This window comes from Pongo abelii, chromosome 5, assembly GCF_028885655.2.
Source record: "Pongo abelii isolate AG06213 chromosome 5, NHGRI_mPonAbe1-v2.0_pri, whole genome shotgun sequence".
NCBI classification, from domain to species: Eukaryota; Metazoa; Chordata; class Mammalia; order Primates; family Hominidae; genus Pongo; species Pongo abelii.
In genome coordinates this window covers 167,416,099-167,443,155 of record NC_071990.2, presented here as the reverse complement: position 1 = coordinate 167,443,155, position 27,057 = coordinate 167,416,099, and the positions used below count along the sequence as shown (strand labels likewise).

The 27,057-nt window shown below is 38.3% G+C and overlaps 1 protein-coding gene across 3 annotated transcripts in view; it reads left to right on the top strand.

The window, feature by feature from the left end:
- Window positions 1-27,057, top strand: part of PDE10A (phosphodiesterase 10A) — a 335,868-nt gene that overhangs the window by 194,751 nt on the left and 114,060 nt on the right. For all 3 annotated transcript variants that reach the window (XM_024248249.3, XM_063725083.1, XM_063725084.1), the window contains 2 exons: window positions 24,792-24,912; window positions 26,182-26,231. In XM_024248249.3, coding sequence (XP_024104017.3) covers window positions 24,792-24,912; window positions 26,182-26,231 — 171 coding nt within the window. The remainder of the gene's footprint in view (window positions 1-24,791; window positions 24,913-26,181; window positions 26,232-27,057) is intronic.

Here is a 27,057-nt window from a genome sequence, read left to right as displayed (position 1 = left end):
ATCAGGAGGGCAAGAAGGTTTCGGTTAGGGCAAAAATGTGAAAAATGGTTTCTTTCGGAAGAGTTTGAGAATGGAAGGGGTTTGCACATGCTAGTGAGTTCCAGGGCACGGTGGAGGGAGTTGGTCAGCAGCAGGGGAGTGGGCAGGCGGGCCAGCCTGGCAGATGCGTGGAGTAGCAGGGGATGAGGTCCAGGGATGCGGGTGCATGTGTAGGGCTTAATTTTCCTGTTGTTTGATGGAAGCTCGAAAAAGCAGTAGCCCAAAAACACTTAGAAACTCACTCGTTCTATTTCTCTCTCTCTTGCTTTTTTCTCGTTTTCTCGATCTCAATGTCAGGCATTTATTTAAAAATTTTCCTTACAGAGTCTAGTTTTATTTGGTTGAAGCCATACTTCTCTGTAATAGTAATGCCATTAAAAATTTAGGATGTTAGATGTATGTCTGAATACTTACAAATACTAACAGTGGAATTAGAACCTCATTTAGCCTAACAAGAAGTTGTATAAAATGGATTTTTTTTTCTTGTTTCTGACTTCTATTTTAGGATCGAGGGTACATGTGCAGGTTTGTTACATGGGTAAATTGCATGTCACAATTTACCCATGTAAATAGTGGGGTCATTGTACAGACCATTTCATCACCCAGTAATAAGCATAATACTCGATGGTAGTTATTCAAATTTTTCCTTCACAATGTTTTTACTACAAATTTGAACTGGAAGAGCAATGCTAAGTTTACACAGAAGGAAAAAAGTTTATATGAAGGTGAACATTACTTCTTTAAGGAATGTTTTGGTGATTTCACACAGGAATGTCTCCCTGCTATTCAGATCTCTTATTAATTTTTATCTTGTATGTTATTTCTTCTTTGCAATTTAACTTTGGTTTTTTTGTTTGTTTTGCTTAAAATATTTTATAGTGTTGGGCCATGAGGGACTGGATGGTAGAAGTTCCTGAAATGGCATCTGTTCTTACCATACTGCTTAAGAACCTCCTGGCTGCAGAAGACCTAGGGTGGGATGCTTTGTTGCCTCAGCTCTTTCAAATGTATCACCTCTCAGAAAGTAAGAGAGAACTCTATAAAAGACATTCCCCCAAAAGGGAGGATTAACATAATCAACTGTATCCTGTGACTTCAAATGAAACTTTGGCAACGTCTGACTAGTTGTGATCATAATTATGCTCTACAACTAATCAGTCACTGAATATAGAATTTAGAATTTTCAGAGTTTCTGTATGAATCTGTTCATTACCTTAATTGAGTGAATGACTTGAAAACTAACAGTACCTGAGCCTTGTGGAAATTGTTAAACCACTAACCAGATAATTATTATGCAAGCATATATTATTCTGTGAATAGAATTTTCTTAAAGTAGATTGCAGTAATGTTAAAGAAGACACTCCCAGTATATGGTTGTGAAAGCCATCATTTCTTTAGTGATTATTTATGTTATTTTATTTTTTCTATTGAATATGAGCTTTCTTGGCTGATTGGCTACAGTGTTTTCCTTTGCTTCAAAATACAGGCTTGATGAAATTTCTTTACATGGCAGGTGTTCTAGATTTTTTTCTCTCCACTTAATTGTCAGCTCTAAGCTTGTCTCCATCATTCTTAATTATAGTGGCCTCTATATTTTTGAGAAGACAGAGGTTATGTGATATAAGCCCTTGTTGTTATTCTGTATATCAAAATGTCTTTCCATGGACTCTCTTCTTATTTCTGTATTTGGGGTTGAGTATCACACTGGAATTTACCTTCTGAAGACGGCTTTCAACACCTGGGCTTGGATCCTGTTCCTGTCAGCTTTGTCTAGAGCTACATTTATTCAGTTAAAATCATTTCTCCATACATTTGCAAGAGATCAGGACTATGTCTCTGAGATGTATTGAAACCAGTCTAATCCAGTCAGTTATATCAGCTGGGAATGTTTATTTCTAGTGTCTTCTTCACATGCATATATTTACTTGGTAGTAATTACAATGCACATATTATTTTGGTTTCGGTTTTTTACTATGCTATAAGCATTTCATGATTTTATGCAGTCTAAAATTATCTTTAGTGACTAAAAATGCCCCATTGAGTTTCTGTATGATAATTTTTTACTTTTTCATTCTATTGGTAGATACTTAGATTGTTTTAAAATTTTCATAGACTAGTACATCTATGTATATAGCAGTTTTATTCTTGTGAAATATTTCCTAAGGAACAATGCTAGGATCCAGGGTTACTAGGTCAAAGGACATGACTAATTTATGACATTTAACACACACTGTTAAGTTGGTTTTTCTAAATTACTGTTACAGTTGAGGGTTTCATTGTAGTCCCATTAAAATAACAATTATATATCTTTTCATGTGTAAATGGTATGACACTGTTTTAATGTTTTTATTTAAAGCAAATACACATACTTCTATATGTTAACTAATTGTATTTCCTTTTACCAGAATGCATCTCTATTTCTTCTGTGTGTTACACATTCAGAAGAACTTCTCTGGTATAATGTAAATGACACTTAGATTTGAATTCCTAATTTGCCATTCGAATCTGAAAGGCCTTTTGAAAAATGGCTTTTTAAACCCAAATGTAAAATGGGGATAAAGTCTACCAAACCTGAGAGATACAGCCAGAATAAGATTAAAATTTATGTCCTTACAATTATTTATTAGAAAACCCAAAACAAATTTAAAAAGCACAGAGAATGAATTAATGAAATATGAGAAGAAATTAATGGAGCAAAATTTAAAATACAGACTTGATTAATAATGCAAATATAGTTCTTTAAATAGATCAATTCCATAAAATAGATTGTCTTTGGCAATCTATTTAAGAAAAAAGAAAATATAGGCATTAGGAATGAGAAAGGGAATATAAATATGGACACCAGGGAGATTATTAATAATTAAAGAGAGAATAGCAAATACTATATACTAATATAATTGCAAATTTATATGAAATGGCCAATTTTGAGGAAATTACAAATTATCAAAATTGAAGAAGAGTTAAGAAACCTGAATATACTGCTATAGTGAAAAAAAGGAAAAAATTAGGAAAAGAGCACCTAAAATGACCTGAGGCCCAAAAGCTTTTGCTGAATAATTCCACCAAACATTAAAGAGGAGAAAATTTCTGCATTATATGAAGTGTGCACTTTAAAAGCTAGGAAAATAACTCATCTCAAAAGGGAATATTATTTTTCACGTAAAAATTAGAGCATTAAACAAAAGAGAAAAAAGCATTAAATTAAGAGACTGTTAACTAGTTTTATTAGTGCAAACAAAAGTTCAGAAATCCTAAGTAAATGAATTCAGCAGCGCTTTAAAAGAATAATTTTTCATTGCCAAGGGTGATTGGCAAGTAGAAGGCTAGGGTAGTTAGTCTAATAAGAGATTGGACCGGGCCGGTGGTAATGGAGGTAGGGGAAAATGCTTGGGTTTGATAGAATTCTGTATTTATTTTGAAGGGAGGGCTAACAAGAATTATTGATTAATCCAGATTGTGATATTAAAACAGAGATAAGAAAGGAGGCATCAGGGTTTTGCCTGAGCCAATGGAAGGCTGGGAGGCCCTCCATGGGAGGGCCTGCAGGATGGACAGACAGGTCAGGGTGTGTGTTCAGGGAGTGGTTCCTAACAGACAATCAGTTTTGAATGTGCTAAGTTGGAGATGCCTAATAGATTTCCAAATGGGAGATGTTAAGTAGTAAGTTGTATGTATGAGACTGGAGTTTAGGTAAATGTTCTGGGTTAGAGATATAAATTTGAGATCATTAGTAATATGATGATTTAAGAACCATCCACATACAGATAGTAGCTAAAGTCATGAACCGAGATGAGATCACTTGAAAGGTGAGTGTGGCTCAACCCTGGAACATAACATTTAGAAGGCTGAGACTTCTAAGGGAGGAAGAAGTAGAAAGGAAGACTGAAAACAAGAGGTGGGAAGAGAATCAGGGGCATATGTTTCTTTTAAATAAAAAATTATTTAAAATAAAATAGAGCAATCAACTATGTCAAATAGTGCTGGAGTTCTAAGGGAAAGGAAGACTGAGAGCTGACCTTTGGGTTTGGCAGTGTGGGGTCGTTGGTGACCTCAGTAAAAGCTGTTTTCTTGGAGCAATTGGAATTTGTGAGAGAAGAGAAATTGCAGGCAGCAATAGATACAATTGTTTTATGGCGTTTTACCTGAAAAGGGAGGAGAGAAATAGGTGGTAAATATATAGGAAAGCTATAAAGAGGCAACAAAAAGCCCCGGTTTTATTTTATTTTGTTTTTCTTAAAATATGGGATAAATGACAGCATGTTTATATATTTGTGGAAGTGATTCAGTAGAGAGAGGAAGTTTGGTGCTATGGGACAGAGAGGAGAGGATGGCCCAAACAGAGTCTTTAAGGGCTTAGAGAGGCCCTAACAGCCTCCCAGGTCCTCCCTATTGCAGCTTTACCTGTTCCTTTACAACTGATTACCATTTACTCACTTTCCATTTCTTTTCTTTCTATATCATTTAAAAAGAGGTTTTCTAATTGATTACCAGAAAAACAAGCGTAACCAAATACAACAGATGAAGAACTAGAAAGAAAACAATTTGTAAGAGGTAATACTTTTCTATGAATAAGTAGAAAATCTGGCTTTTAATTTTTAATCAGGTGAAGTATAAACCAAAGTTGATTTACTTATCCTCTGAGGGAAAGGCACCACTCAGTCTTTTTCAGGACAAAGTTTTTAATACTGGATTTTATGAAAATGCAAATAAGTTTATATATCTGATTTACAGCAATTTTCAATAAGTTTCAAAAGCATAATATTATAATGTGGTTCAGTGTTCAAAAAGTGCATTTGACCGTACAGAAGGCTGGATTAGATTAGACATAAGTTAGAATTACCTGGAGTCAGTTCTCGTTACCTATTGCTATGGTTTGTGTATGGTTTGTTTGGCCCTAACAAGTCTCCTGTTGAAACTCCACTCCCTCCCTTGCTTCCTCTCTGGTCATGTGATATCTGCACACACTGGTTCCCCTTTGCTTCCTCCAGGAGTGGAAGCAGCCTGAAGCCCTCACCAGCAGATCCGTGAGCCAAATAAACCTTTTGTATTTATAAATTACCTAGCCTCAGGTATTCCTTTGTAGCAGCAAACATGGACTAAACACCAATGCCCTCACTCACTCCAGCTGAAAACCACAGGGCTAAAGTGATGGGACCCAAGGGTAGAAGGGAAAGCACGTGGAGGAGTGGATAGAAAGCCTGTCTCTTTACAGCACCCTAAATAGAATTTTCTTAAAGTCAGGCTTTGGCTAAGCGGCGGGCTTTGAATGGTCCAAAATGATACTTATAAACAAATACCTGATACTTATAAACAAATATATATAAGCAAATGATACTTACAAACAAATACCTGCAGGCAGGTATCCTATCTTGTTGATTAACAACACAGGATTTGGAAGCCAGAGAAACCAGTTGACAGATACAGTGTTCCAGTAAGGTAAAGTGAAATTCTGACATTTTGAATTTTGAAAATCAAAGAGCCCAATAAGAATTTCTCACCCAGATGGAAAACCACTCATTCTTGATAATAATTTCTCACCCAGATGGAAAATCACTCATTCTTCATGAAGAAGAACCCCACAGGAAGACTGCAAGAAAAGTCCGTATTCACCTTATTACACAAGTTGAAATATCTTCAGGCATTCAAATTTATGTTTTGTGAAAACCGGAAAGAAAAATTCTTCGCATAAATTATGGATTGGTTGTTTTAAGCTAAATTTCTTTTCTGGAACTTTGCTGCTCCTTATGAACTACAGCCATAGCAACCTCAGAAACTCGTGTGGAGCATCACTCCTAAGCATGTTGGCTTCCTGAGCATCATATTAGTGTAAAACACTTCTCTACCTAATTGAATACAATATCCTGCTATATGGAAATAGTTCCTATTGACCCCTTAAATACTAGGAAATGCTTGCTAAAGACAGTGATCTGTTTGTACTTAAGGCAAAACCCATAATCTTAACAATAGATTACAGACATGAACCATTTGTCTTTTAAAGTCTGTTCCCGATTCCATAATAATAAAGTGATGCAGATGATACATAGAAGATGCATATCTTATTACTCACTATGTTAGTAGGCAAGGAGTCATTTTATCTAAAAAATGATATCAAGTGATTATGATAAAAATGTTAAAAGTGGAAACTAAACACATTCCTCTTTCACAAGACTTTAAATTACCACCTGTTTTGCCACACCATTCTTGGCAGCCACAAGTCTATGCTAGACTGTAGATTTTGCAAACTGGTACAACAGAGGAGCTGTTTTAGGCCCATAAAGATGGGTGGTCCTAGTCCATAAATTCAAGGGCCGTTTAAAGGTTGTTTGGGGAGCATTTCTTCATTGTTTAAAAAAGAATATAATAATGATCCAGTAATGGAGTAGCTATGCCTAAAATCCAATCACACCTAGATTGTGGTTTGTTAAAGATGGCAGCAAAGGCATCAGATACTTTTTTGGTCATAAGTGTTTTCACAAGTTGATAATTTCTTGTTTATCTGTTCCCCTCCCCCAATAGGATTTAAACTCCATGAGAATAGTAGCCTCATCTGATAATGCTTGACACGTTGCTAAATAAATATTTGTTGAAAACCTTACATATAGTCATACCTGGAAGGTATTGTGGGTTCAATTTCAGACTGTTCCAATAAAGCAAATATCACCATAAAGTGAGCCACAAGAATTTTTTGGTTTCTCAGCGCATATAAAGTTATGTTTATACTATACTGTAGCCTGTAAATTGTGTAATAGCATTATGTCTAAAAATGCAATGTGCATTCACTAATTAAAAATAATGCCCGGGTGCAGTGGCTCATGCCTGTAATCCCAGCGCTTTTGGAGGCCAAGGCGGGCGGATCACGAGGCCAGGAGTTCAAGACCAGCCTGACCAACATGGTGAAACCCCATCTCTACTAAAAAAAAAAAAAAATTAGCCTAGCATGGTGGCAGGCACCTGCAATCCCAGCTACTCAGGAGGCTGAGGCAGGAGAATCGCTTGAACCTGGGAGGCAGAGGTTGCAGTGAGCCGAGACTGTGCCACTGCACTCCAGCTTAGGCAACAGAGTGAGACTCTGTCTCAAAAAACAAAATAAATAAAATTATGTATGGCTTTATTGCTAAAAAATGCTAAAGATTATCTGAGCTGTCGGCAAGTTGTAATCTTTTTGCTGGGGGAGATTCTTGCCTAGATTTAGATGGCTTCTGATGTATCAGCATTGTGGTTGCTGAAGGTTGGGGTGGCTGTGGCAATTTTTAAAAATAAGGCAAAAATAAAGTTTGCCACATCAGCAGACTCTTCCTTTCATAGAAGATTTCTCTGCAGCATGCAATGCTGTTTGAAAGCATTTTGCCCACAGTAGAACATTGGGGTTCATCCTTTCAAATCCTGTCTCTGCCTTCCTTATCAACTAAGTTTATAGAATATTCTAAATCTTTTGTCATCATGTCAACAAATGTTCATAGCATCTTCACTAGGCATAGAAAGTGGGATGGCAGGCATGAGCCACAACACCTGGCCAAGGACTAATATTTTGAAAGGAATTTTTTTTGGAGCAGTAGGTTTCAACAATGGGCTTAAAATGTTCAGTCAACTATGCCAAAAACAGATGTGATGTCCTTGTGCCTTTGTTCTTGCATTTCTAGAACACAGGCAGAGTCAATTTAGCATAATTCTTATGGGCCCTAGAATTTTTGCAGTGATCACTGAGCCTTAGTTTCAACTTAAAGTTATCAGCTGCATTTGTCACTAATAAGGGAGTCACCTGTTCTTTGAAACTTTGAAACCAGACATTGATTTCTCCGCTCCAGTTATAAGGGTCCTAGATGACACCTCAGTGTTGTAAGAATGTTTTGTCTACTTTGAAAATCTACTGTCTGGGATAGCCACTTTCATCCATTATCTTAGCTAGATATTTTGGATAACTTGCTGCAGCTTCTCCATCAGTACTTGCTGCTTCACATTGCACTTCTCTGTTATGAAGATGACTTCTTTCTTTAAACCTCATGAAGTAACCTCTACTAGCTTCAAACTTTTCTTCTGCAGCTTCCTCACATCTCTCAGCCTTCTAATTGAAGGGAGCTAGGGCTCTGGATTACACTTTGCTATAAGGGAATATTGTAGTTGGTTTGATCTTCTACCCAGACAACCAAATCTTTCTCCATATTAGCAATAAGGCTGTTTCTTCTTCTTATTCGTGTGTTCTTTAGATAAGCACTTTTAATTTCCTTCAAGAACTCTTTCTTTGCATTCACAACTTCACTAACTGGAGCGAGAGACCCAGCTCTCGGCCTGTCTTGGCTTTTGACGTGTCTTCCTCACTAGTTTACTTATTTCTAGTTTTTGATTTAAAGTGAGAGACATGTGACTCTTTCACTTGAACACTTGGAGATCATTGTAGAGTTATTAACTGGTTTGTCTAATTTCAACATTGTTTTGTCTCAGGATTAGGGAGGTTCAAGGAGAGGAGGGGAGATGGGAGAATAGTTACAGATAATTAAATATCACTGACTGTAGATCACCTTAACAGGTACAATAATAATGAAAAAGTTTTCAAATACAGTGAGAATTACAAAATGTGACATAGAGACATGAAGTGAACACAGGCTGTTGGAAAAGTGGCACTGATGGACTTGTTTGATGCAGGGTTGCCATGCACCTTCCATTTGTAAAACATGCAATATCTACAAAGAGCAGTAAAGCAAAGCACAATCAAAATGAGGTATGCCTGTGCTGGCATTCAGAAATACATCTGTTGGGTAAAGTACTTAAACTACATCTTTTCTTTCCCTTAATTTTCTCATTATTCAGCTGCCCTTGAATGCTTAATCCTTTTCTACTAGCAATCTTAAACTTAAAAAATGTTTGCTGTATCAGTCAGTGATTTAATACTATTTTATCTCAAGGATCCCTTTTTGCTAAACTTAATTGTTAGTGTGAAAAGCCCTTTTCATCTGTAAACCTTTTTGTCCTAAATGAGATTCATTAATTTATAAAAAGCCCTTTGAAAATTATAATGTTCTTTTGGAATATTAGTTTTTATTATTTCTGTTTTATTGAATTGAGCTAATGATGTGTTTTCAAATTAGTGCCTTGTTGATTTGCAGAATCCCTGCCTGTGTGCTTTCCACTTCGACATGAATTCATTGTCCAGGGACAGTCCTGATAATCAGCCATGATCGTTCTGTCCTCATGCCCTGCTTGTTCCTCTGCTACGCTCTCTTTTAGTACTTCCTCCTGCAGTTTCCATCATCTGTGCTAGCATTCTTTAAGATGCATTCTGTAAACTTTGGAACTATGCTACTCCTAAATCATACCTGATATGGTTTGGCTTTGTGTCGCCACCCAAATCTCACCTTGAATTGTAATAATCCGCATGTGTCAAGGACTTGACCAGATGGAGATAATTGAATCATGGGGGTGATTTCCCCCTGTTCTCATGATACTGAGTGAGTTCTCACAAGATTTGCTGGTTTTATAAGAGGCTTCCCCCTTTGCTCAGCACTCACTCATTCTCTCTCCTGCCGCTCTGTGACGTGGTACCTTCCACTATGATCGTAAGTTTCCTGAGGCCTCTCTAGTCATGTGGAACTATAAGTCAACTAAACCTCTTTTCTTTATAAATTACCTAGTCTCGGGTATGTCGTCATAGCAGCGTGAGAAAGAACTAATCCAGTGCCTTGTTGACTCTCCTGTAATCCAGCTCTGTGTAGCATTTCTTCTGTGCTCAGTTACACTGTAGAACAAGTGAAGGTGGCTGCTTTTTCTCTTTTCCCCATAGTGCTAGGATAGACTCAGGGTGAATATCTGCTGGCCCTTTATATGCTGTTTAGGATTTTAAAATTTTTTAAAGTAAGCATTTGCAAAGAATCAGTGGCCTTCTCTGTGTTACCCCCAAGCTTTTCCACCCATACCTGTGTAGCTCACAGATTTCCTTCATGGGTCATTATACTTGCTCATTACAGAATGGTTAGATTTTTAGCCTGTGCCATTTGTGTGATATAGATCACCTTTATTTTTAACAACTTTTTCTTTAAAATGCCTAAATCATTTTGATAACTCAATTCTTAAGATATAAAGCATTGAAAAAAAAGGGGGGGTACCTTCTTGTAAAGTTAAACATACATTTATCTTGCAATCCAGGAATTTTACTCTGAATTTGCTAAAGATAATTGAAAACCTGTGTTGACAAAAAGACTTTCATAAGAATGTTCATAGCAGGCTTTATTCATAATAGCTCAAAACTGGAAACAAACATCCCAAATGTCCAGCAATAGTATGACAGATAAACAAGTTGTAGTACATTAATACAATGGGATGCTACCAGTAATGGAAAGGAACACACTACTGAAACACATAGTACCATGGCTGAATTGCCCAGACATCCTCTTGAGCCAATGTAGTAGGTTCAAAAGAGTACATATTGTATGATTCCATTTACAAATAATTCCAAAAGCTGGCAAAACTAATCTATGGTGGGAAAAGTCAAAAAGAGTGGCTGTCTTGAGGACAGGGATTGATTAGAAAGGACTATGTGAGGGACTTTATGAAGAAATGTTCTTTCTTGGTAGGATGTATGTTACAAGGATTTATGCACTAGTACCATTAAGATTTGTATATTTCAGTGTCTGTAAATTTTACCTAAAAAACTAAAAAATATTAACATCTAGTTAATACATTTACTATTTGAAGTGGTATGGCTTAGCAATTCTAAAACTACCTCTCTGTATTCTAGACTTGAGAAAATATATAAGTATGTTAAGGATATTGACAGCCAGATTTCACATGTTGGGTGAGGTAATTACAAATATGAAAATAGGGAATAGTGGAGTGTATACTGTAGTGTTTGGTTGGAACCGGAAGTATCAGAATGAGTCATGGTTTTTCTTCTCTCCTAATATATGTATATGTAAGTGGACAAATACATGCAGAATGACAATTATCAGCTTACACATACCTATGTGTGTGTTTGTGTGTGTATGTGTGTGTATATATATGCCGAGACCAGCTCGGTCGGGGAGATGCTAACCCAGTGGCACTAGAGGAATTAAAGACACGCACACAGAAATATAGAGGTGTGAAGTGGGAAATCAGGGGTCTCACAGCCTTCAGAGCTGAGATCCCCGAACAGAGATTTACCCACATATTTATTATGTGGGTAAGCAAGCCAGTCATTAGCATTGTTTCTATAGATATTAAATTAACTAAAAGTATCCCTTACGGGAAATGAAGGGATGGACTGAATTAAAGGAATAGGTTGGGCTAGTTATCTGCAGCAGGAGCATGTCCTTAAGGCACAGATCGTTCGTGCTATTGTTTGTGGCTTAAGAATGCCTTTAAGTGGTTTTCCGCCCTGGGCAGGCCAGGTGTTCCTTGCCCTCATTCGGGTAAACCCACAGCTCCAGTGTGGGCTTTATGGCCATCATGAACATGTCACAGTGCTGCAGAGATTTTGTTTATGGCCAGTTTTGGGGGGATTATTCCCAACATGTCCCCCTTCTTTGATTTGCAAATCGATAAAAGCAAAGGCAGCTTTGTGACAGTGAGCTACTTCTCACAGGAGTCAGGATCCACATCTGCAGACTATACAAAGACAAACAATACAGATTAAAAGCACAATCATCATTGAAATTACAAGCTTGCAAGTGTTTTTATCCATATTAATGGGTTGCTAACTGCTAATTTGTCTGCAGCTCCTTTAAGCACTCCAGTTCCTTGCATTAAGCTCAGATGTACCTGGGATGCTTTAAATATTTGTTCTTTTAATTTTGCTATATCCAAAAACAAGTTTGTAGAGTGTCCTTCTCGATGCTTTTTTATTCTTTCCAAAATTTTGATTTTATTAAGAGCTATTAATAGTTTCCACAAATCCTTATGTTTAGCTCCTACAACAGGCCATGTCATTTGAGGTTGAGGTGCCACTATACCACCATGGTTCCAGATAATAGGAACTTTTGCTGTACTTTTTGCCATTTCTACCATCTGACTGTTTTGTTCAGATCATCTGAACACAGTGTGGCCGTGGCACGCAGACTGAGAGGTGCAATTCAAGCTAAACATCCCCTTAGGGGACCAATTAATAATGATTTCGTAGAAATCCTTGTGCAGCACCTCTGCCTGTTCTGCAATGCAATCTTACTAAACAATTATGTTCATTTTTTCTAACTGGGTCCAGTCCTGTTTACAAAAAGGTTTTTGAGGGTGGTATGCCTCAATTATAGCAGCAGATTTATTATGGTAAATACTGAAATAAGAAAGCATGTGTAACTGTGTTATAGAGTGATTACATCTAGGCATTATTGCCAGCCAAGATTGATCAATATGCCCAATAAGTATAATTGTTCTCTGTGTCAGCCCTTGTTGAAGGAATACTCATGGCAATGGTGTTCACCGCTATCATAGCTACCATTAAATTACTTGTTGTGACTCGTTGTACCGCTTTCCTCAGGTTTTCTTCCGCCATCTGTGACAGCTTCTTGATCTGTCCCCAGGTGGGTGGCTGTGTTCGACGGGTGTTGCTTGTGACAGTTGGGGTCCTCCTCAGCGTCAGTCTTGACATGGCTGCAACCGGGGTGTCCTCGGGATCCTCCCAGAATCTCTTCCTCGGCATCTGGCTCATGATAAGGTTTTAGGTATCTTGATGGCATCCAAATTGGCTGTTGATTCGGTCCTGGAGAAACACAAGCATAACCTCCACCCCAAATTATTTTACCTACTTCCAAACTTTTTGTTATTGGATCTCTCCACCAAATTGGTTGTTCTGCTTCTGTCTTTGCATCTGGTTTCTGTAGATGCTGTTCAGCTGCTGGTAACATCTGGCCTTTGGGCAGGCTCAAAAAATTTAAAGTTAATAATGCTAGATTCAATTGCATCTGTGGGGTTCCATATTCTCTTATTTCCCCCTTTTGCAACTGCTGTTTTAGGGAAAGATTCATTCTTTCCACTATGGCTTGTCCTTGAGAATTGTATGGGATACCAGTAATGTGTTTAATATTCCACATAGAGAAAAATGTAGCTAGAGCTTGGCTAGTATAGCCTGGGGCATTATCTGTTTTAATAGAAGCTGGAATACCCATGACTGCAAAACACTGCAAAAGGTGACATTTAACACAGGCAGAAGACTCTCCTGATTGGCCTGTAGCCCAAAGTGAGAAAAGATATCCACACATACATGTACATAATCTAGTCTCCCAAACAAGGGAACATGTGTGACATCCATTTGCTAAAGAAGAGTTAGGTTCCAGTCCTCAAGGATTAACTCCTCCTATAAAGGATGAGGAATATACCATTTGGCATCGTTGGATATTTTTAGCTTCTTTCCAGGTAATGCTGTATCTGCATTTGAGACCAGAGGTGTTAACATGGGTTAAATTGTGAAAGTGTCTAGCATTAGATATTGCATTAGCAACTAGGTGATCGGCCATTTGATTCCCTTCAGTTGAAGGTCCTGGAAGAGGTACATGAGCCCTAATGTGAGTGATGTAAAAAGGGTGCATTGTACTTCTAACTGCTGTGTGCAATTGGGTAAATAAAGTCATCAGTTGTTCATCTGTATGAAATCGTAACTGAGCATTTTCAATTAACTGTGTGGGATGAACCACGTATGAAGAATCAGAAATCACATTAATGGGCATATCAAAAGCAGTCAATACCTCAATTACAGCTACAGGCTCTGCTTTTTGAGCTGAAGTATAGGGTGTCTGGAAAACTCTACTTTTCGAGCCAGAATAAGAAGTTTTACCATTACTAGATCCATCTGTAAAACAATGAAAATGCTTAGCAGGCTGCAGGTTGTTTACTGCAGGAATTGTAAATGCACGCCGTTTACAGTCTTGCTCAGCTAAAGGGATAGCAAAGAAACAGTCTTTTAAATCTATGACTAATTATTAAAGGCCAATTTTTTGGAATTATGGCAGGAGAAGGCAATCCTGGCTGTAATGCTCCCGTAGGTTGTATAACTGAATTGATGGCTCTTAAGTCAGTTAACATTCTCCATTTACCTGATTTTTTCTTAATTATGAAAACTGGAGAATTCCAAGGGGAAAATGTTGGAGCTATGTGCCCATTTTCTAATTGTTCAGTAACTAATTTCTCTAAAGCCTCCAGTTTCTCTTTACTTAGCGGCCATTGTTCTATCCAAATTGGCTTATCTGTTAACCATTTTAAAGGTATAGATTCGGGAGGCTTAACAATGGCCGACATCAAAAATTATTTCCTAATCTTTGGCAGGAACTTTGTTTTTCCACTTGAAGCGGTTTTTTCAGACCTTGCAAATTTTTTTTCTAGTCCCATACCAGGGACATACCTCATTTCATGCATTGTATGTTGATTATGAGGGCTATATAATTGTTCTGGAATTAGAACTTGTGCTCCCCATTGTTGTAATAAATCTCTTCCCTATAAATTTATAGGTGCAGAAGTTATAATTGGTTGAATAGTCCCAGGTTGTCCATCGGGCCCTTCACAATGCAAAATATAGCTACTTTGATATATTTCAGGGGCTTTACCAACTCCAACTGTGTTAAATTGAGTGGGTTGAATTGGCCAAGTGGACGGCCAGTGCTGTAGAGAAATGATGGAAATGTCTGCTCCTGTATCTACCAAACCTTTAAATTTCTTTCCCTGAATAGTTATTTCACAAGTAGGATGTTTATCAGTAATTTGATTTATCCAATAAGCTGCTTTGCCTTGTTTGTTTGTGCTTCCAAATCCTCCTGTTCATTTAATTTCACTTTTTCCCATTCCCACATATGGCACAATCAGGGACTGTGCTGTGCGCTCTCCTGGCTCTGCTTTCCAGGGAACAAAAGTAGATACAACAACTTGAATTTCCCCCGTTGTAACCTGAATCAATGACTCCTGTATGTATTTGTACCCATTTTAAACTTAAACCAGACCTTCCTAAAAGTAATCCTATTGTACCCGCTGGCAAGGGTCCACAGGCTCCTGTTGGGACCTTTTGTGGGGGTTCCCCAGGCAGAAGGCTCACAGCTTTTGTGCAGTGTAAATCTACTGCGGCACTACCGGCTGTGGCGGGGGACAGACATTGTACGGGGGTGAGAGAATGGCCTGAGCTGGAAATGCCCTGGTTTAGAACGGGGCCCGGGATGGCCCCTCATGGCATTTCCCAAAATCGGGTTCCCATCTTTATCAAACTTAGAGTGACACTGATTAGCCCATTGTTTTCCTTTTTTACATTTTGGACATATTTCAGGCTCAGCAGTTTTCTTTTTTCCCCTATCTGGCAGCCTGACTTGCTGATTTTTTTCTACATTCTTTTTTAGTACGACCATGCTTCCCACAGTTAAAACAAGCTCCAGGAAACGTAGTATTTCCTTTACCCACTCTCAGTGCTGCCATTGCCTGGGCTAGCAGAATAGCCTTATGCAGATTACCTCCAATACCGTCACAGGCCTTGATATAATCAACTAAATGTGCTTTCCCTCTGATAGGTCGCAGACCAGCCTCGCAATCGGAATTAGCATTGTCAAAAGCTAATAGCTGCAATACTATATCCTGAGCAGCCGAATCTGCAATCATTATATATATTATATATATATCTCTATATATATATCATTATCTATCTATCTATCTATCTATCTAATGCGTTAGAAGCATTGACAGCAGTGTGATATAGCTTCAACTCTTGGATTTTAAATGCAATTTTCTACTAAAGGGAACTGGGATTTCTTTGAATTAGAAATGGCTGATTCAAGGGCTGGCAAAGTATGTGACAAAAAGGTAAGGAAGTGTTGAAGGAATCATTAGGACGTGTCAAAAACATATAGGAGCTATCTTGAAGGGGTTTCTACTCGCCAAATCTGGGCCAATTTGAGCATTAAATTAAATGATAGTAATAGTGGATGCTGCCCTGTTGTGTAAGATAAGTCTTTGATTCCATGTTCACATGGAGGAAGTCAGGGAGGCAGCCAGGCAGGCTCACTCTTCTTCGGATTGTGGCTTTCTAGCTTCATCACTTCATTGTTTCACTGAAAAAAATTCAGAACCTCAATCTGATCTTTAGAAAACATCAGACAAATCAAAATTGGCCTATATTCTTCAAAAGTATCAAGTTCAAGAAACACAAGACAGGCTGAGGAACTGTTCTACATTGAAAGATGCTAAAGAAATGTGATGCCTAAATGGCATATGTGATCTGGGATTTGAACTTAGACGGGTGGGGGGTCATAATCTTTTATAGGACATTTTTGGGACGACAGGTAAACTGTGAATGTGGGTTTTTATTTAGCTAATATTGTTGTAGAAATATTAAATTTTCTGATCGTGGTAACTGTATTTAACTTGTAAGGGAATGTTGTTTTACTTGGGAAATGCACACTGAAGTGTCTAGGAATAAAGGGACACAACAACTTGCTCTTAAAATACTAAAACATATTTATAAAACGTGTGTGTGTGTGTGAGTGTGTGTGTGTGTGCGTGCACATGTCCATGTGTGGACAGAAAGATTGATAGATACAGTTTACTGATAGAATGCTAAGGCAAATAAGACAAATTGAATTACTGGTAAACCTTAGTGTCCTGGTTTAGCTGCTGGCACGAAGTGCCATAGACTGGTGGCGTAATAAACATCAGAAATTACAACCCTGGAAGCTGTGAAGTTCAAGACCAAGGTGATGGCAGATTCGGGGTCTGCTGAGGACCCTCTTCCTGATAATAGGCAGCTGTCTTCTTGCCGTGTCCTCACAGGGTGGAAGTGTCCAGTCCCTAATCCCATTCATGAGGGCTCTATTCTCCTGACTTAATCACTCCCCTGAAGCTCCCACCTCCGGATTGCATCACAGTGGGGGTTAAGATTTCAGCATAGGAACTTTAGGGGGAGACAGAGATACAGTCTATAGCTCTGGGTAAAAGGTGTACAAGGTGTTTCTTGTACTATTCTTGTAATATTGAAATTTTTCTCTAAGATCGAAATTATGTCAAAATAAAACATTATAAACAATATAAAAAGAAACAAAGGAATAATATAAAGAATGATGAGAAGAAGGTATTTTTCCAGTATCGAAGTTTATATTAGAAACTGAGGAGCTCCTTTTTATGCTGTTAAATATTTATCCAATTTAACATTTGTCTCATTATGGCTTCTTGTTTATTGTTGGCCTTCAAGATATGTTGTTGCCACCTCGTAGAATCACAGACTCTCGGGACTAACAGGGGTCACAGTTTCTATGTGATTACTGAATGGCCTCTCAACTTTTTTGGCTAAGTAGCTGTCTAATGCATGTTTACATAACTAATTCATTTTAGCAGTCATGGGAACATTTGTCCTCCCAGTTAAACTAGCTTTTACTTTCTTTCTGACCCAACAATTAACACTGATTTGTTCATTACCATTTTATTTTGTAAAGTATGATTTCCCCCTAGGCAAGAGAGTGGCTTTTCCCTGGTTCCCAAACTGTGTTCCAAATGCCCTGAGGCACCACAGCAAATATACAAGGGTAACTCAGGATATATTAAAATGTCATGGGAAACACAATGGCATATGTTGGACAGAACCTGATGTAGATTGACATATATTATATATATATACACACACACACACACACACACACACACACACACATATAGCTTGACAATGTTAGCTTGACATAGTTCAGTTTTAATATTAGATCACTACAGTTCTATTGTTAAGGTCTTATCTTTGTGAAGCTGTGTTTTTGGTGGTTGCTCAAATAAAACGCAAGTACTGCATGAAATCAGCATGGAACAGAATATGAAGATGGTGGTGTCCAATTTGATCTGGGAAATTGTGTAGCTCCCAGCTTACTCTACTTTGGAATTTTAACTCGTCTCGAATTACAAATGCTGCAGTGACGCCCATTATAAACTTGTTGTAGGTTCTCTTAGGAAAGGCATGAAAGGACTTTATGAAGTTAAAGATGCTGTAAAAATACAAGTTCTTAACATCTTTATTAGTATGCTTATTGTAATTGTTATTAGTCAAGCCATAGAATTCATGTTTATTCAGTCAAATAAAAATTGATTCCTTTATCATGGGGTTTCCATAGAAGTGTCTTACAAATTCACGTAATTTGTCTCCTCAGCTTTGCCTTCCATAACAGTCCTGATAAGCAACAGAATGACCACAAGGCTAACAACCAAATAACAATTTTGCTTATTCTTGTACATTTGCATGTAATTTTACATTTTACAGTATATTATGGTTTGAGTGATTTGTTAACTATGTAGATAGACCTTTAATATTTGAGTTAATATGTCAATATAGAATAGTAATTATAGTAAAAACATTTTGCTGTCATAATATTTTTGCAGTTATAATGAGCAACAAAAGGAAACAGGATGTGCTAACATTCTATTAGATTAAATATTAGAGTTTGAAGCTTAATATAAACAAGAAAAAATTTTAAAACCTAGGTCATAGCTTATCTTAGAAATTTAGTGTTGGAAATGGAAAGCATTTTACAGACAGTGTAATTCAGCCTTCTTATTATACAAATGAGAGAACTAAAGCCCAGAGACGTGAAATGAAACCTCATGATAAACTGTCCACATCCCAGAATGTCTTCTTGTTCTCACTTGTTTGTAACGACCCATTTCCTGTCCAAAAGAGATGGAGAACAGCTGGTTATTGATCTCAGCACTGCACACAGGTCATTATTAAAGAGCCTGTTCTCAGAATTATATGCTAAGAGGAAGGAGTCAGCCGTGTATCATTTGTGTAGGGACTGAATGACTAAAAACTCCCCTTAAGCTGGCTAATGCTTCTTTCTTCCATGTGGAAAATGAGGAATTCAGAGAATGTATTGTTTATTTAAAAGAAATATCTAGTGATTTTTAAACATGAAGCTTTTACTTGGCTGGATCTAGGTGTTCAAAGTTTATCATTATGACTTAGGTCTCTCACTATCATTTGGCTCAGCTTTCTTTTAGGCTAGCTTCATTCTCATAGAAGCTCCTTTTAAAGACATGGGGTAAAGAAAATACAGAACTAGTGGTTGGAATAAGTGGAATAAGTAAGGAAGAGAGAGGGTATGATAGAGTAGAATATTTTATCTGAAGTTATTCAGAACCTGAAATAGCTCGAATAGGATCTGGTTACAGATGATAAAGAAAATAACCTAAGTTTTGGTGACCTCAAACAATGCTGTCATATTTTAGAGTCATCGGAATTTCAAGTGTTCATGATTTTTATGTAAATTCTGTAATTATGTAAATACCCATCAACAGGCACCTAGGTAAGAACAAGACTTGGACAAAAATCTGGAGCTAGAAAATAACTGAGAAGTTTTGGCTGTTAAGATTACATTTTAGCAATAAAAAGTCACAAAACTGAGTTGGAGACCAATGACTTATCATGGTCAAGTGTGCAACAAAGCAAGTAGGGCCCCCAAGGCTAGTGGGAGGGGGAATCAGCCCTCAGAAATGTTAGGCACCGCCCAGGAAGGCAGCAGATATGAGAAGGGAATACACACACCTAAGAGAACCTCTTCTACAGCCGAGGCTCTCAGTGCTTGGGAAGAGAACAGGGAGTGGCTACCACAGGTAAAAGCCTAATAGTAGCAGTTAGTAGTTTTCGAAGTTTGAAATGCAGCCTAAGAATTGCTTGGCAGGTGTCTATTTTGTCACTTTTGGTCATAGTAATTAATTGATTTATCCTGTTCTCTTTACTTGGGAAGCTCTTCCCTCAGATTTCTCCAAGTCTCACTTCTGCAGTCCCTTCCTACTTGGGGATCCTTCAGTGCAGAGTTCTGTCTGCTGCTGAGTATGTCTGTTCCAGAAGTGTATTCCCAAACTGCAGTCACCAGAGGGTGTGTTGGAGACCCCATTGTGGCTCATTTTTGAGACAAACGTTGAGCTAAAACTTCATTGATCACCTGATCTCCACGAGCCTCTTTTGATTGGTACACCTCAGTGGAGTTTGGGTCTCTTAATAATTAGTGCTGCGTTCCAGCCTGGGCAACAGAGCTAGACCGTCTCAAAATAAGAATAATAATAATAAAGAATTAATGTCAGGGTAGAGCTGATGTCCAGTAGTCCCTCAAATCTAGTAATTCTGCCTGCCCCCATAATATTCAGTCACCCAGGTAAATGGCTGCAGACCTCTTTGGGAAAGGCAGGCGGAAGATCTATGCTATAAATTTTTGGCAGCATTGTAGGATTCTTCTCCAAGGGGACCTTGCTTTCTCTTTCCTTATTTAAGGAGTTCTGGGCCTGTGAATTGGCTCATGTCTGGGAATTCAGTGAAGTATTCTGACTTTCTCTTGTGGTCATCAAGTCAGATTTTTGTTCATTTAAGCCACAACTTTTCTGTTTAGACAAATGAAAAAAATATGTCAGTAGGCTGCGCTGTTCAGTTCTAGGGACACTGTTATCTTTGTTTTGTGTTGCTATACCGGAATACTACAGACTAGGAAATTTATAAATAAAATAAATTTATTTCTTACAGTTCTGGAGACAGAGAAGCCCAAGGTCAAGGTGCCTGCATCTGGCAAGGACCTTCCTGCTGCATCATCCCATGGCAGAAGGTGGAAGGGCAAGAGATCACGCTTTAGAGAGAGAGGAAGGTGGCCAAACTCATCCTTTATTCAGAAACCCACCGCTGAGATAACTAATTCATTCCCCCATGGTATTAATCTATTTATGAAGACAGTGCCATCATGACCTAATCACCTCTTAAGGTCCCACTTCTCCATACTGTTGCGTTGGGGATTAAGTTTTTAACACAAACTTTGGGAGATACATTTAAACCATAGCACTCCACCCCTGGCCACCAAAATTCATGTCGTTTTAACATGTAGTATACATTAATTACGTTTCAGTGGCCTCAAAGTTCTTAACTTGTACAGCATCAGTCCAGGGTCTCATCTAAATCAGGTATGAGTGAGACTCAAGGGACAATTCATCCTGAAACAAACCTTCTCCGGCTTTGAGCCTGTGAAATCAAAACAAGTCATCTACTTCCAAAATTCAATGGCAGAACAGGCATAGGATTGATATTCCCATTCCAAAAAGGAGAAATAGACAAGAAAGCGGGTAACTGGTCCCAAAAGTCCAAAACTCAACAGAGGAAACAACATTAAGTTTTAAAGCTGGAGAATAATCTTCTTTGACTCAATTTCTCCCATTCTGGGCACACTGGAGTGGGGGTTAGGCTCCCTAGGCCTTGAGTATCCTTGCCCTTATGGTTTTGCTGGGGCCAGCCCGCACTTCAGCTCTCACAGGTTGGTGTCTCATGCCTCAGCTTGTCCAGAGTTGTGGAGTTGCACTGGTAACTCTACATTTTGGAGTCTCTGAGATGGCCTTGCTCCCAGGGCTCCACTAGGCATTGGCCTACTGGGTGCTCTCTGTGCGGGCTCCACTGCTGCAACAAGTTTGTCCGTGGGCCCCAGGCTGTCTACTACATCCTTTGAAATCTAGGTAGAGGCTGCTGTGGCACCACAGCTCATGCAGCCTGCAGGTTTGCAGTTAGTATTATGTGGATACCACTATGACTTACTGTTTGTGCCCTCTGGAGGTGTGGCAGGAGCTGCACTTGAACTCACTTGAACCATGGCTGGGGCTCACATTGTGAAGGAATGCAGGGAGTAGAGTCCTAAGTTGCCTGGGCAGCAAAAGCTGAGGTTCCATGGATACCTTCTGGAAACCTTGCCCTCAAGGCCCTGCTCTGAGCCTGTGGTGGGAGGGATGGCCTCCGAGATCTCTGAAGCAGCTTTATGGTCTTTCTCCCGTTGTCTTGATGAGTAGCACCCTACTACTTTCTGTCTTCACTTAGGTTTTTAGAAAATGGTCAGTTGCCCACAAACTTTTGATTTGTTCTGCTAAACATATCTTTTCACACTTAACATATCCAGGCTGCAAATTTTCCAAATCTTTCCACTCTGCTTCCCTTTTAATTATAAATTCCACCTTTAATTTCTGTCTACTCACATCTTACTATGTGCAGTTAAGAGTAGTCATGAAGATCCTTCATTACTTTGCTTAGAAATTTCTGCCGCCAGATGCTTGAGCTCATTGCCCTTAAATTCTGCTTTCTATATTGCCCTGGGACATGGCTACAGATCCATCAAGTTCTTTGTGACTTCATAAGGATGGCTTTTACTCCAGTTGCCCGTATCTTGTTCATTTCCATCTGAGACCTCATCAGAATAGCCTTTATTGTCCATGTTTCTATCAGCATTCTGATTGTGACCACTTAAGTAATTCCTGAGAAAGTTAAAGCCCTCCCTACAGCTGTTTTTTTTTTCTAAGCCCTCACCAGAATTTCCCTTGATGCTTCCTTTATTGCAGTCTAGGTTCTTTACAGCCATTTCCTCCAAATTCTTTTGGCCTCTACTCATTTCCCAGTTCCAAAGCTCCTTCCACATTTTTAGATATTTGTTATTGCCACAGCCCCACTTCTTGGTACCAGTTTTCTGTTTTAGTCCATTTTGTGCTGCTGTAATAGAGTATCTGAGACTAGGTAATTTATAAAGAACAGAAATTTATTTCTTACAATTTTGGAGGCTGGGAAGTCGTGGGTTGAGGGGCCTTCATTTGGTGAGGGCCTTACTGCTGTATCATCCCATGGCAGAAAGGAGAAGAGCAGGAGAGAATGTACAAGAGAGAGAAGGGAAGGGGACCAAAGTCATCTTTTATCAGGACCCCACTCCCGTGATAACTAATTCACTCCCCCAATAACATCATTATTCCATTCACAAGGGCTCTGCCTTTTAAAGGTCCCACCACTCAACACCGTTGCATTCAGGGTTAAGTTTCCAAAACATGGACTTTGGAGGAAATGTTCAAACCATAGCAGTTGTGATCAAGCAGCCATGCTGAATATTTCTGTGGTCAAATTCCTCTGCAGCTTTGCTTCTGTTGGTTGTGCTGACAATACCCACCTTGTCTCTGGATGTTAAGTGCTCCCACTTGTCCTCTGCCACATCAATATCACATCTTCTGGGTGAATTCAAGGAACCCAGCCATATGGCAGCCGTTCCCGCATTAATTCCTGGCCCGCACCAGAGCCAGGTATATATTCACATATGCCAGGGCTCCCCCTGTAAATGTATTTCTCATGGCCTTGGTGAAGGGGGGCATCCCTAGGACATAGCCAGGGGATTGCGAAACTAGTCTCCCATCATCAGCCAAATCTAGCATTCCAATCTTGCTAAGCCTTTGAATATATACCAGGGAAGCTCTGAGGTTTCAACTTCATTGAGCATCGGCCACTTTTGGGAACAGATTTCAGCCAACCTAGCACTAGCATACTGAGCCCAAGTTGGTGCTCTCATATACAAACCTGCCTTATTTACGTATTGATTCTCTTCCAACTAGAATGTGAGCTCATTGAAGATAATATCTTTAATGGTTTGTTTCACTGTTCTAGGGTCTCTGATGACTAGAAGAGAGCCTACTCTAGTGCACTGTCAGGATGGTCAGTGGTATTTGTCCAATCATTGGTTGGTTACTTACTTGTTCATTCAACAGATATTTATTGAGTATAGTGCTCAAGAAAACAGCAGGTAATAGATCTTTAGAAGTAGAAGTTATCTGAATGATCAAGAGGCAGAAAGATGGCCAGGGTTGTGACAGTGAGGGTAGACAGAGTGGGGTGTGAGATGAAGTTTTGAGCTGGATAGTAACCATGCTTTGCAGCATGTGGCGTGTTACTATGTGAGGCGTTTTTGTCTATTATTCCAAGTGCAGTAGGAAGCCCCAGGAGTGTTTTAAGCCAGGGAGAAACAAAATTTCGTATCTCAATACAGTGCCCGTTGTTTTGAGACTAGGTTTAGTAAGACAAGTTTGGGAGCAGGGAGATTAGTTGGAGGACTGTTTTTTATTCCTTTAGAGAAGACACAGTATAGCTTGAACTAGGGCAGGGTGGGGGTTGACATCTCCCTGTCCACCTGCTGTTGTCACTGGTGCCATGATGAAGCCTTGTGCTGTGGACATGCTGTGGGGCTGCTGCTGTGGGGACAGTGGCTGTAGTGCAAGCGCCTAACTCTTGCTATGGTGGCAGGGATGAGAGCAGACCAAGGTGGAGCCATATAGATGGAAAGGAATGGAAAGTTAGAGTGGCACACAGGGCACTTGTTTCACCCAGTGCAGCGACTGCAGCAGGCTTTTCTAGCATCTTACAGAGTTTTGCACTCAGCAAGCTCTTGTATATTATTTTTACTAATCAAGTTACCTAATATATATAAAACTTCAGAAACAAAGTTAAAATTTGTAACACCTACTATTTTAATATATGTAGGCTGCATAGATGCAGTCTGTGGATAATTCTAAATAAGAAGTCGGCCAGGCGCAGTGGCTCATGCCTTCAATCCCAGCACTTTGAGAGTCTGAGGCAGAGGGATCACTTGAGCTCAGGAGTTTTCGAGACCAGCCTGGGCAACATGGTGAAAGCCTGTCACTACAAAAAATACAAAAATTAGCCAGGCATGGTGTGGTGGTGTGTGCCTGTAGTCCCAGCTGCTTGGGAGGCTGACGTGGGAGGATGGCTTGAGCCCAGGAGGTGGAGGTTGCAGTGAGCTGAGATAGTGCTACTGCATTCCAGCCTGGGTGACAGAGACAGACACTGTCTCAAAATAAATAAATAAATAGTCATAGCAATTTTAATTTTCAATCTACTTGTTTTATAAAATAGATTATAATATTTAAATCGTGCTATAAAAGCATAATGAACAGCTTAGTATATTAAGTCATATATATTAATAGTATGTTTTACAGACTAAGGAATTTTTATTATATTTTATTTAAACTCTGTTTTTATTTTTGTTATTTTTAATCCAAAGTACCAAGATACGAATATGCAGGGAGTTGTATATGAACTAAACAGCTATATAGAACAACGGCTGGACACAGGAGGAGACAACCAGCTACTCCTCTATGAACTGAGCAGCATCATTAAAATAGGTAAGAAGCATTTTGTGTTCCTCTTAGAAAAATTGGGCAAATATTCTTTTACAAAAAGCAGCAAAAAATACTTACTAAGAGGCAGATGAAAGTCATCTATATTTACTTCTATTTCTGGACTAAATTTGAAGTGAAAATATTTTATTATGAAACTACCAGAGGTGAGTCAAACCTAAAACTTTCTAAATTATCTAATCCCAAATAAGTATCTGCCTGATATATACAGGTAGTATACTATGCCTTCTAATTAACACCTAGTTTCCTTTGGAAAGCATAGTTTTATTGAATTAAATCACATCTTTATAAAATGTATTAATTTTAAAGAGAGACTAAGCATTTTAAATGTATTTGGGTAAATGACAATTTTATATACCATTTAAGAAATGGTTTATGTTGTGAATAGAATGGGGAAAGTTATATCAGAAAAGTACTATTTTAGAAGGATACACTTGTTTTTAGGACATGATTTTTCAGAAGGATACCCACTATGACAATTTTATCTTTTGTTTTTTAATTTGAAAATAAAAATATAAATGGTACCAACCATAATAACATTTATTTTGTATTTAACCATATGCTAGGCACCTGTCTATGCATATTATATGCATTAACTGACTTAATTTTATTACGGTCTCATAAGGTTGTTTTTATTATTACCACCATTCTACTGATGAGGAAGCTATAGAACAGAGAGGTTAAACATCTTACCCAAAGTCACACAGGTAAAAAGGAGTTAAGTAGGGGTTTAATTGAGGCGGTCCCTCCAAGACTTACGCTAATAACTATTATAGTTGCCTTCAGATGACCCTGAAGCAATTTTAGGTAAGTTAAATTCTGTTTGCTTCAGTGACAATTATAGATGAATACATCAGCTTTTTGGGTTGATACTTATTTTGGTTATTTAATATTATAAATATCACTTGTGGTATTTTAAAGACTTAAAAAATTAAACACAATTCTCAAATTTAAAAAATATTCAATAATTCTGAATAAAATTCAACAAATATGTTACTATGTAGTACGTTGACTGCTATATGCATTTGAGCATATCATCTTAAATTTTATACTCACTGATGAAAAATGTAGAGGATATTTTAATTATGCTATTAAGTAAAGCCATAAATGATTTTGTTCCATTTACTGCATGACCATTGATTCTGTTAACAAATCAATTGGAAAGACTCACATCTGCCTCTCACCCTAGAGAATGCATACATGTTAGATTCTCCCACTGAGCTCAGTTTCTTCCTTTTCTTATTACTTTGGCAGCCACAAAAGCCGATGGATTTGCACTGTATTTCCTTGGAGAGTGCAATAATGTAAGTATCTAAATTTAGATTTTGGTGCTCTAGATAAGAAAATATCATAAGCTCCTTAAAAAAAGTTATAAACAACAGGCATTTCATGATTAAGTACTTTTCATTTAAATTCATTTTGTTTTTTGTTTCTATATTTGGTTATTACCAGTCAAGAATTTTACTGACGTGGCAACATTTAGGCATAAAATCTTGTGTGTGTGTGTGTGTGTGTGTGTGTGTGTGTGTTTTTCCTTTGGCTTTGGTTTGTGGTATCCTACGTTAAAAATGGCATTTCTAGATTTAGTGTTTTGTACAAAAGGTATTTGGCACTGTGAGTTGGGATGTTGTAGAGGAATTCCTGTACCCTCTCTACACATGATCTACAGTAGAATTAAATGAGAACAGAAAGTTGAACATTTTCTGGGTGCTTTTTAAAGTTTTTTGCAGTTGACTCTAAAAGTCCTAGGGCTCTGCGTCTAGATCCCTAAGCTGCCTTACTGCAGTAGGCTCAGGCCAGTCAAGGAATGGCGATTCTCAGCTGTGGCTGCTCCAGTCTTCTGCCAGCAGGCCGGATCCTGCGTTTCTGGTCTAACTTACCTGGAGCACAGCCCACCGTAAAATGTAACATACAAAGGCACTTTCAAAAGTATTTCAAGATGTTCAATTACTGGCATTTGATTTTTGATACGGTATTAAAAAGTATACATATTTTAGCATAATCTGAGCCAATAATGCTAATATTCATAAGTTTAATGTATAAATTCCCTCATAAGTTTATTTCACACATTTTTGCTTCACATTTCTTATGTGTTAGGCATTGCTATCTTAAATTTGGAATGTATTTTTG